Source organism: Microcebus murinus, chromosome X (assembly GCF_040939455.1).
Source record: "Microcebus murinus isolate Inina chromosome X, M.murinus_Inina_mat1.0, whole genome shotgun sequence".
NCBI classification, from domain to species: Eukaryota; Metazoa; Chordata; class Mammalia; order Primates; family Cheirogaleidae; genus Microcebus; species Microcebus murinus.
The window spans coordinates 65,886,987-65,904,779 of record NC_134136.1 but is presented as its reverse complement, the minus strand read 5'-3'; the positions used below and the strand labels follow the sequence as shown (position 1 = coordinate 65,904,779).

Below are 17,793 nucleotides of genomic sequence, written 5' to 3'. Positions count from 1 at the left end.
GCATGCCAAGAAGCTCCACTGTCTCCAGATCAAGTGGGCTGCTTTCTTCAAGCACTTTTCAGTTTTACTGCTTCCTAGGTATCAGATGTCCAAAACCTCCCTAAGAGAGCCTTAGCCTGGAAACAAAAATACTAGAAGCAGTGGAGTTGGCCTCATCCTTGGAAACTTTCTGACCCCATCCTGCTATGGACATCTATCTGATAAGTGGGTTGAAAAAACAGTGCCAACCTGGGATTAAGACCCATGGGAGGCCACAGACAGAATCTGATTGATTCTCTCAATCCTGGCTAGAGATGCCTGTGCCCAGAAGATATTAGCCTAGCATGCACTTGAAGTATTTTTCACTGAATGCTAGTATTAAGGGACATTAGTAGTTATTGTGGGAAGTAAAGGATTCTGGGGGAAAATTAGTATGTTTAACCCAGCTTTGCTTACATTAAAAGGTTTTTTTACTGTAGGTTTAATTTGAACCTTCAGAAAGCTAAATGTATAATATGCCTCACCGAGAGTGGGATGTGGTATGCAGCCTTTGGCAAACCCATCGATCACAGGACCTTTTCAGTCAGAGAATCTTAAGCAGATTAGCTTTCCCCAGGACTCACTTTCAGGAATAGTAACTCTGGAAGAATCATGGGAAAAGCCAGTCCTGTGAGGTTCACTTTGCTGTCTCCCTCCCTGCACCACCTATGCGGAGGAGAGTATTATTTGAGGCAGGCCCATGAGGAGATTAGCTACTTCTCATGGAGCCAAGTCCCTAAGATAGGGGTTGCCACAGAGGATAAGGAAATTGATAGGAGATAGAGAGAAATAAAAGAATACACAGAGACTAAGGTATAGTTTATAGTTCAGATATATATATATATATATATATATATATATATATATCAGATATAACACAGCAGGGAGTACCTAGGAGACTGGTGTATCTCCATAAACGCCAGCAATATGGTTAGATTCATACAGGTTTTTATAATCACAGACATCAATTACCAGTTGTCAGGGTAACATATTTGCATATCAGGGAATACAGTTGCTAGGGGATACAGATAGTGGGTTGGGGTCAAAAATCCTCTCAAGGGGCTTCTAATCTATCTAGGTGAACAAATAGGTACAAAGTCTTTCAGGGGCTAACTTCTAAATTCTAAGAGGTAGTTGTCAATTAACAAAGGTAAAAAAAAAGAGATATAGTGACTCAATATTTCTTAGATTAGTTATGGTCGACTTAAAGGCAGACAGACAGGAGAGAGCAGGAAGCCCATCTCTATAAAACAGGTTGTTTATAACCACTGGGGCACATCTCTGGGCAAAGGGTACTCATTGTCTACAGCTCCCAACCTGTGGGCCATATTTGCCTAGGCCGGGCACTGTGGCTCACGCCTGTAATCCTAGCTCTTAGGAGGACGAGGTGGGCGGATTGCCGTCTCTACTATAAATAGAAAGAAATTAATTGGCCAACTGATATATATATAAAAAAAAAATTAGCTGGGCATGGTGGCGCATGCCTGTAGTCCCAGCTACTCGGGAGGCTGAGGCAGGAGGATCACTCGAGCCCAGGAGTTTGAGGTTGCTGTGAGCTAGGCTGACACCACGGCACTCACTCTAGCCTGGGCAACAAAGCGAGACTCTGTCTCAAAAAAAAAAAAAAAAAAAAAAAAAAGACACAGGGAAGCTCACAGAGTTTGAAATACTGGGAAGCCTTCCTGGAAAACATCCCTACCGGAGATTTGAGTGCTCTCCCATGATAGTAGCCTCTAATAAGTGAACCATTGAGTCCACACATTCCTTCAGGGAAAAACCCTGCAAACTCCTGTTTCTGTCTTTAATATAGTAATATGGGCAATACAATAAAATAATGGTCTTGTGAGCCACATTTTATTAATTTCTCAATCATATTTTCCCAACACACCTATACATCGACTCCCAATAATGCCAAATCCATTTGGCCTACTATCTTGGCTTGGCTGCTTTCTCCTGTTAACCTTTTTCGTGAATGACATATAAATTTCCATAGGATCCTGCTACCAACCTTCTTTCCAGGTTCCATGCTTTCTGGTGAGAGCTAGTGGGCACACAGACCAGGCCCATAGGACTGTAAGGACCTGGCTTATTCCCAATTCCATCTGTGGAGCTTAAACTCTGTCCTGGTTAGAAGGGAAACAAACTGATGAAATCACCAGATGCCTTTCAAATAGAGGCTTTCCTGACAACCCCAGGTAAAGTACCTTAGGGAGATACTTGTATACTTGCCATCTTACAAAAGACTAATTTACCTGGCAACCCCAGCCAAGGAAGAGGAAGATGAAAGTAACTAACCCTTATCAACAGCTTACTATGTGTCAAGCATTATGGTAAGTATTTTACAAACATTACCTAATTCAGTTCTTACAACCACCCAAGATAGAATTATTGTATACATTTTACAGAGGAGGAAACTGAGGCTCAAAATTAGGCCCAAGGAAGCACAGCTTAGCATGAGTAGTAGAGCCAGAATTCACATCTATGCCTTTGTGGCTCTGGAACCCATGCTTTCCACTACTTTGCTCTGTTGCTTCCCATGAATCTATGGATGGGGCAGAGGCCATCTGCACTGTGTTGGCCAAATCAAAGAATACCTTAGATAACTATTTGAAATAATCACTATCTGCACACACCTCCAACCCAAGAGCCAGTTGTTTTCAGGAAATTGTTTTGCAGTCTATAGAACTTTATAGACAGTGATCCAGGCCATGGTAGGGTCTTCAGAAGGAACTACAACTCCAGTCTCCATCTCACAGTCAGAGACTAATTTAGATTCTCATCACTCTCACCTGTATCTCTTAACAGAGCTCCTATCTCCTGTCTCACCCCCCCCCCCCCAGGTCACCTTTCTGAAATCAGTTCGAATTCTTTCTGGAGTAAAATCCAGTTGTCCAAACTCCTTAAACTGACTTCCTAAATTATTCCCTACCTACTTTTTCAGGACGCACCTCCCAAATCTTCTGTGTGCCTGCTCTCACCCCTTAGCCTGTGGCCATACCAAACAACCTTCAATTTCAGTGCGTCCCATCTGGTTTCAGGTTGTTTCACATGTCTAAGTATTTGCTCCCTTTACTTTTTCATCCTGGAATACCTAATTTCCTCACCAACCCCATCTGCCTTGGAAACAGCTGTTCAACTTTCAGTGCTCAGTTCAACTACCACCTGTTCTATGAAACCCTTCTGGTTCCCTCTTACCTTCTCTGAGCATTACTAGGCCTGGTCTGACCTCTGACCCTTGAATTTTTTGGAGATGGCTCTGATTGCCTTCTGCAGGAACCTCTTAGCTCTGAACAAGCTTCTTGTCAACAGGGACCTGGGCTTATTTGTTCCTGTGTCCCAAGCACTCAAGACAGGCCTAGCACATAATGGGCATCCAGGGAATGTTTGCTGAATGAAGTTTCCTTAAAATAGAGCAAGTATTTGATGTTAATTTTGAAATTGGCCAAGAGAATCTTGAAAATAAATGAAATGAACAAAGAGAACTATAATTTGATTGTTTTGTCCCTAAGGTTATGAGATACAAATCTGAAAAAAATCTAAATATTTAATCCCTCCCTCCAGAAAACTCTTGAGAGGAAAATAAAATTTTTTTGAAAGTAGGTTGTTGCCTTGTGGAGGTAGACAATTAGCATGCAACTGAAATATGCTAACTGTCCACCAGGGGATGCTATGAACACAAAAAGAAAACATTGTTCTTCAGAGAGGAACTGCAGAAACCAAGTAACTTTTCTATTTCCCCTGCATTGCGTACAACTGTGCAACAAATGAATAACTCTCCATCATGCTGGAAAATTATGTATGTCTGGAACAAGGCTTCCTACTAATAAGATGCACGTACACATACACATACGTTTAGCACCTTTAAAAGATCCAGGCATCAAGTTTAAAGATGTATGATTTGTGGTATATCTGGAATTTGTTCATTGACAGATTTAGGTGTTACATACTATGATGTCAGAAACAGAATTGATCAGAATGACAACACATGCTACATTGCTTTTCACCCTGACATAGAATAAATTATTTTAGGAGACTCATCTAGGTATTAGAGATAAGACGTAAGTTCGCTCTTGTCATTGATAGCAACTAGACACAGCAGTACCAGCTGTGTATACTAGTTCAGATTTATTCCTTGCAAGACCATAAAGGGAGTACAAAAAACATAGTCCATATCTAGGAAAGTTGTAGTTTGTGTAACCAGTGACTTAGGCAAATCACATCTTGTCTCTAACATCTTATTAATATTATCTCCAGTTTCTGCCTCCAGCATATTTCTGTGGCCTTGGATTCTGAGTGATATTTTCAACTATATTCATGTCATTTTTCCCTGTTACACTCATCCCTTTGGCTTCTGGGCTCTGTGTGTATGTGTGTGTTTTCTAGCTTTGTAACTCCTGCACATGGCAAAAGTCCTGGTACATTGTAAGAACGCAGTTAATGTTTGTGGATTGCTTGCTTATTGATCTGTTTTCACAAAAATGCTGCCAAAATGTCAGGAAGGATAATGATGAGATTACAGGGGAGACAAGTGAATGGGCAAGAAGAGACTAAGTGTAAGAGAGGAGGACTAACTTTCATTGACTGCTCACAAGGTACCAGACACTGTGCTAAGGAATTTATATGAATATCTCATGTAATGCTTCTCATAGCTCAATGAAGAAATGATTATCACCCCAATCCCACCACCTATCTTTTTTACATGATTATGGCTGTTATATCAAAATATTCAAATAGATGGCATTCTTGGGTACATATAAATCTTCACCTGTGCCTTTCATACCTCAGGGCCTTAGTGATGCTGACCAGGATTTGAGCTGCAGGCAGAGTAGCCAGTGGGCTGTTACTGAAGCTGGCTCCTGTGTTCATGCAGGGGATAGGGATCTCCCTGGTTCCCTTCTCTGCCCCTGCTACCCTTTGGAGAAAATGAGAGGGAGGTGCAACTTGTAGTGATTAACAGCAATGAAGGGGTTCCAATCTTCTGACTGGGGAAGGGAGCTTCCTGTGTGGCACTTGTTCCCCCAATCCCTGGAACTCTTCAGTATTGTAGGAAATGAGGGACTTGGTCAGTGCTGATGGACTTTGAACAATGGGATTCACTGGGAGTGTGCTATAGAAGAGAAGGGACACAAAATCTTGAAAATTCTGGGTGGGGAGAAACCATCAAAAGATATTTGGTTTAACCACCAAGCAAGCTTTTGAAACCTCTGAAAGAATTCTAGCAAATTTCCAGCTATGTGACCTTGGACAAGGAACTTTACCTCTCTTAGCCAGTTTTCTCATCTGTGAGAAAAAAGAAAAGCCTTACAGTGTTGTCTTGAGGATTAAATGAGAAAAGATGTACTCCTGGAATGTACTAGGTACCCGGTACATTTTTTTGTTTCTTAAATAGACTTTATTTTTTAGAACAGTTTTAGGTTCAGAGCAAAATTGAGCATAAAGTACAAAGAATTCTCATATACTGTGTCCTAAGTCCCCACCCCACCTCCCCGCTAGAAACATCCCCCCACTAGAGTGGTACACCTGTTACAAGCAATGAACCTACATTGCCATGCTGTTATCACCCAAAGTTCATAGTTTACATTTAGGTTCACTCTTGTTGGACATTCTATCGGTTTGGACAAATGTGTAATGTATGTGTACCCACCATTAGAGTATCACACGGCATAGTTTTACTGTCCTAAAAATCCTCTATGCTCCACCTATTCATCCCTCCTCCCCACTAACCCTTGGCACCCACTGGTCTTTTTACTGTATTCATGGTTTTGCCTTTTCCAGATTGTCATACAGTTGGAATCACACAATATGTAGCCTTTTCAGATTGGCTTCTTTCACTTAGTAACATGCAATTAAGATTCCTCCCTGTTCTTTTCATGGCTTTATAGCTCATCTCTTTTTCACACTGAATAATCAATCCATAGTCTGGATATATCACAGGTTATTTATCTATTCACCTAGTGAAGGAGATCTTGGTTGTTTCCACATTTTTGCAATTATAAGTAAGACTGCTGTAAACATCTGTGTGCAGGTTTTTGTGTGGATATTAGATTTCAACTCATTGGTACCCAGTGCTTTTTAAGGAAAAATGTATCTGTCCTTACTTCCATAAATTCTTTCCTCTTATAACTTCTTTCCAAGGTGAGGGATCAGTGTAGCCAAGATGCCCAATCTGAAGCAAAATGTTCTTATTAATTAGCCAAGAGGCTGTTGTAGCACATCAAGTAAACAATGTACTACAAATCTGTTTATATCAGCTTCTGCAGACATTTCAAAACAATTAAACTGTCAAGGGGGCCTGGAGACAGAGCTTTGCATTTTAATGGGGAATGATTAAATCTCAGTCATTATTGCCTTTGATGTGTCTGGGCTCCAAGAAGAGGGCAGAGTATTGATTGAGGCCTCCAGGAAGGCAGGAAGCTTACTGGGGCTGCTTGACCACAGTGCAATGAAAGCTTGGAGATCTGTAACTGCTTGGGCTGGGATTAAAGGCCACTCACCAGAGAATTAACTAGATTTGTCAGCTTCTGTTTAGTTGGACTCTGCCTGTAGGGGCAGATGATGGATTATGACTTAAGAGGGATGCTATTGGTCGATTGGCCAAGGGAAAGAGCCCATTGCGGATGGCATCTGTTACAAAAGGGTGAGTGACACAGCACTGAGTGCTGATCCCAGTATTGACTCTGGACTAAAATCATTGTAAAGCAAATAAAAGCCGCCCATGCAGTCACTGCCTAAGTCAACAAATGCAAACTGCACTCTACAACTTGAGGATATGTATGTGCCATAGTTATGGCAGTCACACAGTCTCAAATGTCTAGTGTATTCAGCATCCTCTATTGATTTCATTTATTCACAGGTGCACTTGGTCCTTGCACTCTAGCCATTCCCAGTCCAGTAAATGAGGGGTCATGTAAACAACTGGATGCCATCAAGTTTAATAGTACAATGATAGATGTTTGTGTTGGGTACAGTGAGGGGACCAAGAAGGCCACAATCAAATTAAGACGTGTGTTGTGTTAGTGTTACAGTTCTTTTAGAATTTGTCTAGCAGGTTTTCTAGTCCTTACTGGAAGACCCCGCCCCCCAATTTTTTTAAATAAAAAATAAAATAAAATATTAAGAGGTGTGAAGAGGCTGGCAGAAACTCTTCCTAGAGAAGGTCTTACTTGAAAGACTAGTACGCAAACAAGGGGAAAAGGACAGCCCAAGTTTAGGGAAGATCTTGAACAAAACTATGGGGGTGTGAAAGAGCTTGGTATGTCCAGAGAACTCAGTCTGGCACTATAGAACCTGGACCCTTTGGTACTTTTTATAGGATGGGGGGAACTTTGTTCTAAGGTTTAGAAACTGAAATCAATGAAAACATGATGAAATCATTGAACTGTATCACTACATAAGGCTCAATAGCACAGGTAAACACTACCATCCCCTATGCCTTTCTATTGCTTAAACTCCTTCCATTTGTCAAGCTCCCCAAGAGCATGCCAATTGGAGAACAAGATGCTTCCAAAATGAAAATTGACAAATTTGTGTGAATCAGTTTAATCAGATTACTTTCCTTCATAATACCTGACCAAGACAGTCACATTGAGGACTAGAAGAATTGGAAGATGTGGAAGGCAAGAGAAGGTAGGAGAACGGGCTATTGTGGGAGAAGGGGGTTGCTCTTGCAGTGGACATACAGGCAGCCGGAGAGTAGCCTGAAGGCCCTGAGTAGCTGAGAATTAGTTTGGGGTAAAGAAAGAAAGGATAGCAGAAATAAATTTCACCTGCCCTGCAATTTGGCTCTATGTCAGCCCTCATTTTGTTTATTTCTGTGCCGTCTTAGACGTCAATAAATTGAGTTGCTCCCATCCCAGGGGACCCCCTTCCCCACTGTACTGACCAGTGCAGCTCCTGTAGGGCCATTATAAGAAGCCTATGGCGCAGCTGAAAGACTAAGTTTTTTTTTATTAGACCTGATAAGACCACTCATATTAAGATGACTTAATATTGTCCCTTGAGAAATGCCTTTTTTAAAGAGCTCTTGCATTGGCCAAGAGAGACTGCCCCCATATTAAGGTTTTCTATTTTTGTTTGAAGGAAGTTGGAATCTCTTCTGTCTAAGGAGTTCACTGAAGCCTAAATTCTTCCATTAGCCATTTTGGTTTTCAAACAGGGATCTGAGCATATGCAACTGTGTGCCTGGTGGCCTGAGCACTAGCTTAGCTTCCTGTCCAAAGGGCAATGCAGAAGTTTCCATGGCCACATTCTGAAACTGATCATCTGTCCTTCTAAGCATGATTGACAAGTTAACAAATGGTTTTTCTAAAGGACAGGACTGGCTACATAATTTGCAGGGCCTAGTGAAAAACGAAAATGCAAGGACCCTTGTTCCAAAAGTGTTAATTTTAAAACAGTGGCAGTAAACTATTAAACCAAGTGCAAGGTCCTTCTCAGAGCAGGAATCTGTCCAGGAAGGTCACAGGTCCAGAAAGTAGCCCTGCTGAGGAACAGCTGTTCTGCCTTTTGGAGTTTTAAGGGCTCCTGCTGTTCAGGTCCCTGGGCTGTATATGGCTATTGAGGGATAGGGGTGGGTGTTTGATTTCAGGGCAGAACAAATTTTCTCCATCTTCTGCTTGCTGCTGAAATCTCATCCTTATAGCTGAACCAATTTCACTTGAGGCTGGATCCCTTTTGGAGGGGTTAACGTTTGCAGCTGTTGTCTGTTACACTCTTAGTGTTAGATGGAAAAGTGGAGAAGAGAGAGCACAAGGCAATTTTGATTATGCAGAGATGCTTAAGAAAAAAATATGTAAGTTCATGAAATGCTTTTGGATATACATAATCTTCCTTTCCATATAGCACTGAATATGGGTGATGGGGCTCAATAAATATAGCTCCCCGTGGGTGTCGGCAATTCTTCAATATTCATTGATAGTGACAATATTCAGAACTTCAGACAGATTTTCTTTCTCTCTGACTCAAGGAAGTTTTCCCAGAGCCACACAGAAGGAGAATCCAATCTGTTCGATAGGAAAGACTCATTTTCTCCCGGAATAACTTAAATTTTCATTTCCATTTGAATTTTTAACCAAAATAGTGAATCTTCCATAAAACGAAAATTAAAAATTATAGCAATTTGTTTTGGGGTTTTGCTTTTCCTTCAACTTTTGATTCCTATGTTAACACTATTGAGTGCTTCAGTAACAAGAATGGTGTCATGCTAAAATAGTCTGTTTCTTACTCTTTGTTATAATTAGCTAAGAGCCTTCTCATAGGCTGCTTATAGATTTTCTGAATTTTTAACAAATGACTTTGATATGAAAATGTAATTTTGGGGAAAAGAACTGAAAGTTCAGGTAGAATTTCAATATTTTACTGGTAACTGTTACAGAGGATTGAGCAACTGTATTTCTTACAAATGTCTATTTCGCTTGTAGCATTTTTCTATTCATCAATAATTCAATTTCAAAATAAAAAACAGATTTCGCCTCCCAAAAGCTAGTGAGGAGCCTTTCAGACTACAAGATTCCTGACTGTGGGAGAAACGTCTACCAAATAAAACGGCTAGGTCCGAAAGCTCCTCTAATTTCCTGAGGGATCCTGTTACACACCATTTTTTTGTAATTCTAGAAGGCAAAATAAAATTTTATGCTTGGAAATAATAAGTTTAAGCAAATAGTATGGGCGAAGCTTATATCTGAGTCCAAGCAACGGTCTGATTACTGCCAGAACAATACTGCTACATGATGAATCATTAATGATCTGTGAGAGTCATAATGGTCTGTCACTAATGCCCATTAATGATCTCTCTATACCGCGAGTATGGGCTTGATGTTTCTGGCCAGTACCTTGGAGAATACTTTAGATATGCCTTAAACTTTCTCTGAGCTCCTCTCTCTGTGTCTGCTCCAAATGTGGACAGCAATTGTCTGGATAGGACCAGCTTATAAAGAAGCATGGCTTTGTTAAGGAAGTCGTATTCAGGTAAGATTTATTTATGCAATGTTTTTAAAGAACATAGATTTGAAAGCTTTTCCTAGACATTAATGCCTGGTGGAAATTAACAAAATTATGCTGGGGATCTTTCTGTTGAGATCTTTTTTCTTTCTGGGTGGGACAGGGGCTCTTGATTCCCTGTACTCCGTGTTTGGCTGTTGAGCATATCCTCTTTGAAAAATGAACCCTTTGTAGGTTTTTTTCTGAGGAGGAATTTAACATATTAATTGTTATAGAAGAGTGAATGTGTATCTCTGACTATTTAAAACCCTATTTGCATTTAGAAAACATGATAGTAACTGATTCAAGAGAGATTTCCTACCTTTAGACTTGCATTTACTCTATGCATACAGCACAAAACATTAATTTTAATTTCTAAAGGAAGCAAAGAAAATAAGTAATTATAATTGGCTTTAAATGTATTTTTCTTTTAGCTTAGTGAAAGGAAAGAAAGAGAAGATGACACCAAGCTAGGGAAAGGTGGACACAATCGCACATTAATTCTGAGAATCTTATTAAGTGTATCTTCAGGGAAATCACAGAAGATAGGCACTCTGTAATCTCTAAGTGAAACTAGGGAGAGGATCTGTTCTTCTATGGCGGCAAGGAAGATGCCGCAGATAGCTGATGGAACCAACGCCCAAGAGCCTCCAGCTCGCGGAGAAAAACAAGCTGCAAGAAGGTTGCTGGTGTGGCCAATTTCAAGCCTCTTTGAAAAGAGCAGGATAGAGATTCTTTCAGAAGGTTGAAATCACTCCACTTGCTACTTTTTGATGGGAAAATTTTAACACATAACTAATGAAAAATAGCATTGTTTCTTGGAAAACTATTTGCCAATCTTTGTATTTTCTGAATAAAATAACCTCATCAAGCAAATGATTTCATTGAAACCTTTTCCACTTACTTTATCATCGAACCTGAAAGGATTCCAGAGAACTAACCACTCTAAATATTTTATTTTATTAGAACATTTTGTCCAGATGCGTGATTACTCATCATGATTTTTTTTTTTCCTCAAAATCCTTCCCCCATTCTGAAATTACTGAGTAGTGTGTATTTATTCATGTAATTAACTGGGATTAATAGGCTTTCCCTTCTGAGTATTTCACAGAATCTTTTGAGCTATTTGGAGTAGTCCTAGAGAATCCAGATATGAAGGTTCAAATTGATCTGTCATGTTGCATGAGCATTATTTATCTGGTTATTTTTAATTGATCTTTCCATGAAAAGGAGAAAAAGGCTCATTTTTTTCTTTTTCAATGGAAAAAGGCTCATCTTTCCACGAAAAGAAGAAAAAGTTTCACGCATCAAGGGCAATATTGGTGATGAAAATCGTTATAGAATTTGTGAGGTCGGTTCAGCATTTAATTTTCTGATTATTCCCTCAATTCATGCCTCTAATAAACCTACCAGAGTTGTCACTTGCTAGATGGGAGACAGCTTATAATTATCCTTAAAGGAAGGAACTAGAAACTCTATGCCTGTTAACTCGGGATACGGTATATGTGACTGAAACATTTATGCTTATCACTGTACTTATAAAGTATTTGAGGGAACACGTACGTTAATTCTTTGCTGAGTAAGTTCGTTGCTGAATAAGGACTATGACACAGAAAATTCTCACCAAACAATTACTACACTGACATGTCCATCTATTAATTGGAAATAGATTGCTATCTGAGATGTATAGATTCAAGCATAAACCAACTTTATGCTTACAAAAGACTTCTAGATTGATTGATGAAATTTTATAAATAGACATGTCCATATTAATAGACATATGTTCACAGGAAACTCAGCCCCTTTGCAGAAATGAGTGCAAACTCTGAGACAGATTGATAGTGGCTGGCAATGCTGCAGTTGATCCTCTTTGAAAGGAGTGTCAAAAGTACCTAATGAGATATAGGGTAAACTCTGAGTTCATGGTAGCACAATGCAAATAAGAACTGGATTACATAACCAAAAACTGGTGAGTCCTAAGAAAGGTCAGATAGTTTATCTCTTTGCCTTCAGACAGGAAAACACTTCAACCCTGTGTACAGATGAGACTGTCCTAGCTACCACATCCACAAGCTCTCTAAAGAACTCACTTCAACAGCTCTCTAGGAAAGGACATTCATTCACCCTAAGTCCCCCATCGTCCAGTTGAGTCTGATGCCTCTCATTTGATCCTCAGGGAAGCTAAAGAACAGACAGTAGCTATGCTCTGTGTAACCCTTCACAATCTGGAAGCCTTCATGATCATGCTTAAGGAACCTTGGTTTCTTTAGGCTGCCCTTTTAGTCTTGTTTCCAACCTACCCTGTTTTAGCTCACTCACTTATTTCTCTAAGTGTTTTTTTCTTTGCTGTATTACTTCTGCTTTTCTGCAACTACTTCCTCAGTTTTCAAGATCCTTTCATGTTCCTTTCTGTTTCTGACTAGTTATGGACTTTCTAGTCAGTGGCCATGCCTACACTTGCCTAATAGTCTACATATCATATTGTTACAGAGCACAGGAAGACAGATTTTCCTCTCCTTGGGGACTATAGGAAACAATATATTTGTTAATTGTTTTCTTGGCTATAGGCACTTAGGAAATAATATATTTATTAATTTTTTTATCAATAAGCCCTTAGTCCATTTTTCAGCAGATACAGATGTGTACTTCCAGCTGTTCTATAGATCACTCATTCTAAACACTGAAGCCATTATCACCTGGGCATGCCTCAAAGTGCTTTCTCATAATATGCAGTTCTGATTGCTTGGCCCTGGGCTTGTGCTTAGTAATTACTCAGTGTGTGTTGAGTGACATATATATCCAAAATGGCTACATGGAACATTAAAAAATATTTCAATATATTTTCTTTGGGCAAATTATTAAACAATCTAAGGTAATCTTATAAAAAAAAGGAAAAATGACTATCTAATTTGTGTCTTTAGAACATATAGTCGAAGTCTGTATTTGCCTTTTGCCATTTGCTTTAAAAACTGGAGAATTTTTGGAGTTGAGAAGTGAAGATGTCTTAGGTGGTAGGACAATTCATCCAAGCAGCTAAACTCTTGTGAAGGAAGGAGAGTATTCACAGGAAGCAAGTTTCTCCTAGTAGAAAGAATTCTGTAAGTCCCCTTGGGATACCAGTCTCCTGGGAGGAAAATGAATATGCCGTTACTTTTCTTTTAATTACAATGGTGCCCCCAGGCATGGCCTAAAAGTTTAGACATATTTCAATTGGCAGTATTCATATGTGTTGCCTTATGAAATAAAATTGTTTCGGAATATTATATGTAAATCAAGTTTCATTTGAAATCTGCATGGCATGTGCAATAAGGAAAGGAGCCTTCTTGTGTTTCTATAAAGTGAAGACTTCTTGTATAATAGACACATTTAAAGGATTAGTCTTTAATCTATCCATTTGAAAGCCTGGATTTTTTATACCAGAAAAGAAGCAAGATATCTGCATTCTATTCAGTATGAATTATTTGATCAGGGCTTCCTAAGCTTCTGTATGTTTTAATGTAATAAAGCCTCATTTTTGAGAACGTTAAAAATGGTTGTGTTTAAATATGCCTCCTTTGTCTTACAAGTTTCTGAATAGCTTATTAGTGTTTCTTACTATTTTAGCAGCTTTATCTTATATGATATGATACTATTGCCTTCTAAGAAAGAAATTTTAAGAATCCTGCTCAGAGAGAGTAACAGGTATAGCCAATTACATATTTAAATAGGGTATACACACATCTCTTGGATCCAAAACTTGCATCTGTTACCCTGCCAATTCCGTATATCTAGTTTAACATATAGCTGCAATATCCAAATATTGGCTCTTTCCCAATATACTCTACCCTTTATTCTTATAGAACTAAGAGTTATGATTCAGGAGCCTCCTTTTGCATGACACAGTAGATATTACATAGTCATAACCAGGGCTTCAGAAGAATCAAAGTTGGAGATGTTTACTAGGACTCTTTCTTTGGTTGGCTATGTGCATGTATTTCTGTATAAATACCAAATATAACAGTATTCTTTGTAATATTCATTGTTTTCTTCAAGCTCAACTGCATAGCTGAGTAGAGAAGATATTTTTACAGCTCTAATATTAGCTAATATAATGAAATCCAAAAAAAGTCTCCAAATGCCACAGTCATCATGTTCCTTCATTGCATAAAAACCTTTACTGGCTTCACTTCGAATGCCAACCAGTTGGAGGCAGAGGGTGATTAATTTTATTGTTACCAAAGCCCATGATACCCTAGCTCAGCATACCTTTCTAGTCTTACCTTCTTCCTTTCATATAAGAACTACTTTAGCAAATCTAATAGTCTCCCTTGGACCTAGAGGAATTTGTCCAATTCATTAATGTGTACTCTATGCAGTACTCTCTCTGTGATATGCTAGATGCCGAGGAAGGTGCCAAGATGAAAGAGCCATAGATCCTGCCTTCCGGGAAAGCACAGTCTGGTTGTCCAGCTAGCTTATACCAGATACATTGTGATGAGTGCTATAATGGAAATACACAAAAGCCACAGGGGGACAGAACTAAGATAGATGCCTTCTGCTGGGTGGATTTTGGATGGCCATATTGAGAAGGTATAATTTAACCAGGAACTTAAATGTGTATGAGACTTTGGTTTCCGTCCTCTGAGATGCCTTTCGTATCCCCTCAACCAAATGGGATTTCTTCACCCCAGAACTCTCATGGTACTTACTGGCTATACCAATCATATCACATTCACCCTAAGCTCCCTATTGTATTTGCCTTTGTGCTCATTTCCCCTATTGGATTATAAATTCCTATAAGAAAAGGCCCATATTCAATACCTTATTTCCCTAATCAATAACACAGGACTAATAATGATAGTAACTATTGATACAAATGTCATTTATATGAAAATCCTTGATTGAGTCCTGAGAATTCCTTGACTTCTTAGTTAACCACTGCTATGTAGTGGTATACCAGGACAGAGGAAAAAACCTAGTTAAGTTTACTATTACTAGCTGGGAGTTTCATTCCAAACCTTAATATAGTCTCCTGAAAAGCTAGAGTGGACTGCACAAAAGCTACAAAGACTCATTTTGTGCTCTTTAATTCACTCAACAAATATTTATTGAGTACTTACTATATTCCAGGCCCTGTGCTAGCTTCCAGGTATATAGCACTGAATAAAACATGAGATATATAGTTTAGAATCAACTCAAGCATGCTTTTTGGTCCTTTTCTCTCAGGTTACATTATAACCCTGTCCTGTATATCTCAGTAATCCAAAGACAAGGACAAGTGAATCTAAAGATAAGAAGTCAGGTTCTTATTTTTTTTTCTCTCCACAATATTTCATTCTCTAAGTAGATGATACACTTGATCCTTGTTCTTAGTTAATAATAACTTTGCTCTTCTTCATTAAGAAATGGAGGTTTAAATCATCACCTTACTGGTTAGACTCTATGACCAGGAAATAACAGTTACCATTTGTTAAGTATCAACTACGGGCCAGGACTAAGCTTAAACACTGTGCAGGTAAAACTCCAATTCTTACAACAACACTGCAAGGTAGGTTAATATTTTCCTCATTTTAATACTGAAGGAACTAAGGCTCACAGAAGTTAAATAACATGATCAAGATCCCCAGTTAATGAATACTGGAGCCAGTCTTTAAAACAGGTCTATATAATGCCATATTATCCCAGATATAGTAGATTTTCAGCAAGTATTGGTTTGTTTATTGGTTAATTGTTACCATTCTGATTGAAAGATCTTTATGTATTTAAAATTACAATGTAAGAAGTTGGTAGTCTTTGGTTACTATCAATCCAGGGCAGGTGTTTTTATGTTCCTAATAGCAATTCCATGAAGGCTTTATGCTTAATAGGAGCAAAGCTATTATTTTGATGCTTAAATATTTCTTAAACATTTTGCATGAATACATATCGACAATTCATGTAAAGAACACAGAAAGATTTAGAATTTCAGTTAAATTTACAGTTTCTGTCAAATTCTCAAAGTTTCAAAGATCCGACTAAAAATTAGTGTCAACTCATCTCAATGAAATAAGATAATCTGATTTTATAGACATATGAAAGCTGACTCATAATATTCATAACTTGTGAAAATATCTAAAATCACATTTTAAGCATTAGCTTCAATGTTGTCTAACTACACTATTTCTATACAGTAAAAATCTGTATTCTGGGCTGAAAATTCTGCAGCCCAGCTGTTCCCAAACTTTAGTGTGTGCCATCAATATCTCTGTGAAACTGGTGAAAACTGGAGATTTCAAGCTGAGTTGGTTGGAACCCAAGAATATACATTTTAATAACAACTCCATGTGATTTTGATACAGGAAGACCATGTGTATCTCACTTAGAAAAATCCTCCTGTAAGTATTCTTCTCCACTGATGACTCTAGTCTTCATTGTTGTCATCCCTTCACCAGCCTCACCCATCTACACATAAGAAGTTGAGTGTATATTACTTTTTAAGTTTGGGGTGCTTTTTTTGTTTTTCTTTTTTTTTTTTTTTTTGCTATTTAGGTATAATTTATGTAGTATGAGGTGCTCTGATGTTAAGTAGACAGTTTGATCAGTTTTGAAAAATACACACACTCATGAAATCTATTCCTCTACCAAGTTCTAGAACATTTTCATCATTCCAAAAAGTTTTCTCATGCTCCTTTCTAGTCAACATTTCTCTACCATGAGAAGCAACCACTGTACTTATTTCTGTCATGATGGTTAACTATCCCTATTTTAGAACTTCATGGAAATGAAAACATTACACTATTTGTTTTTGTTTTTTTTTTTTTTTGTGAGTCTGAGTCTGGCTTATTTTACCCAGAATAATGTTTTTGAAATTCACCAGTGTTTCTGTGTATATGAGTAAGTCACTGCATTGTATTGCTGAGTAGTATGCATTGTATGAATACACCAGTTTGTTTCTCTATTCTTACATTCAGGGGCATCTGGATTGTTTCCAGCTCTTGGCTTTAATGAGTAAAGTTGTTATAAACATTTTTTACAATTTTTTTTTCTGGACAAATATTTTAACTTTTTAAGATACTGCAAAGAAAATTCCCCCAATGGCTGTACCATTTTATACTCCCACCAGTGATGTATGAGAGTTCTGATTGTTTTGCATAATTATCAGCTTTCAGGGTTGTCAATTATTTTCATTCTCCCTATTCTTGTGTGTAGATAGTGACATTGCATTTTGGTTTTAATTTGCATCTGCCTGATGACTAATGATGCTGAGTAATTTTTTATGTGCTGAGTGGCCATTTGTATAAGTGAAGTATTTGTTCAAGTCTTTTGCCTATATTTTTAATCTTATTGTTGAGTTGTTCACAATAGCTCCTCATTATTCTTCTAATGTCTGTAGCATCTCTAGTGATATCCCCACTTCTATTTATCATATTAATAGTTTGTATTTTTTCTGTCTTGATCTGTCTTGCTAGCAGTTTAAAATTTTATTTATCTTTCCAAAGAACCAACTTTTAGCTTTGGTGATTATCTGTTTTCTATAACATTGATTTTCTTTCTCATTTTTATTACTTCCTTCTACCTACTTATTTGGGGTTTAATTCCTTTTTATTTTTCTGGTTTCTTAAGGTGGAAACAAATAATTTCTTTTATAACTTTCTTCTTTTTGAGTAAAAGAATTAAACGCTGAAAATTTTTCTATAAGGACTGCTTTAGATTAATTTCATGGTTTTGATACATTATACTTTATCATTCAATTCAAAGTATTTGCTAACTCTTTTGGATTTTTCTTTTACTCATGACTTATTTAGATGTGTGATGTTTTGACTTCCAATTTGGGGGAAT

The 17,793-nt window shown here is 38.1% G+C and overlaps 1 protein-coding gene and 1 non-coding gene across 5 annotated transcripts in view; both read left to right on the top strand.

Annotated features, from left to right (window-relative positions):
• FGF13 (fibroblast growth factor 13) overlaps window positions 1-17,793 on the top strand; it is a 538,338-nt gene that overhangs the window by 416,526 nt on the left and 104,019 nt on the right. The window contains exon 1 of one of the 4 annotated variants that reach the window (XM_075999657.1): window positions 9,217-9,984. The exons of the other annotated variants lie outside the window; for them this stretch is intronic. Coding sequence (XP_075855772.1) covers window positions 9,957-9,984 — 28 coding nt within the window. The 5' untranslated portion in view covers window positions 9,217-9,956. Of the gene's footprint in view, window positions 1-9,216; window positions 9,985-17,793 lie in introns of those variants that run through there. 4 annotated transcript variants of the gene reach the window in all.
• Window positions 7,033-7,094, top strand: LOC142866097 (U7 small nuclear RNA). The gene has a single exon (XR_012916160.1). It is a non-coding gene; the product is annotated as a U7 small nuclear RNA (small nuclear RNA).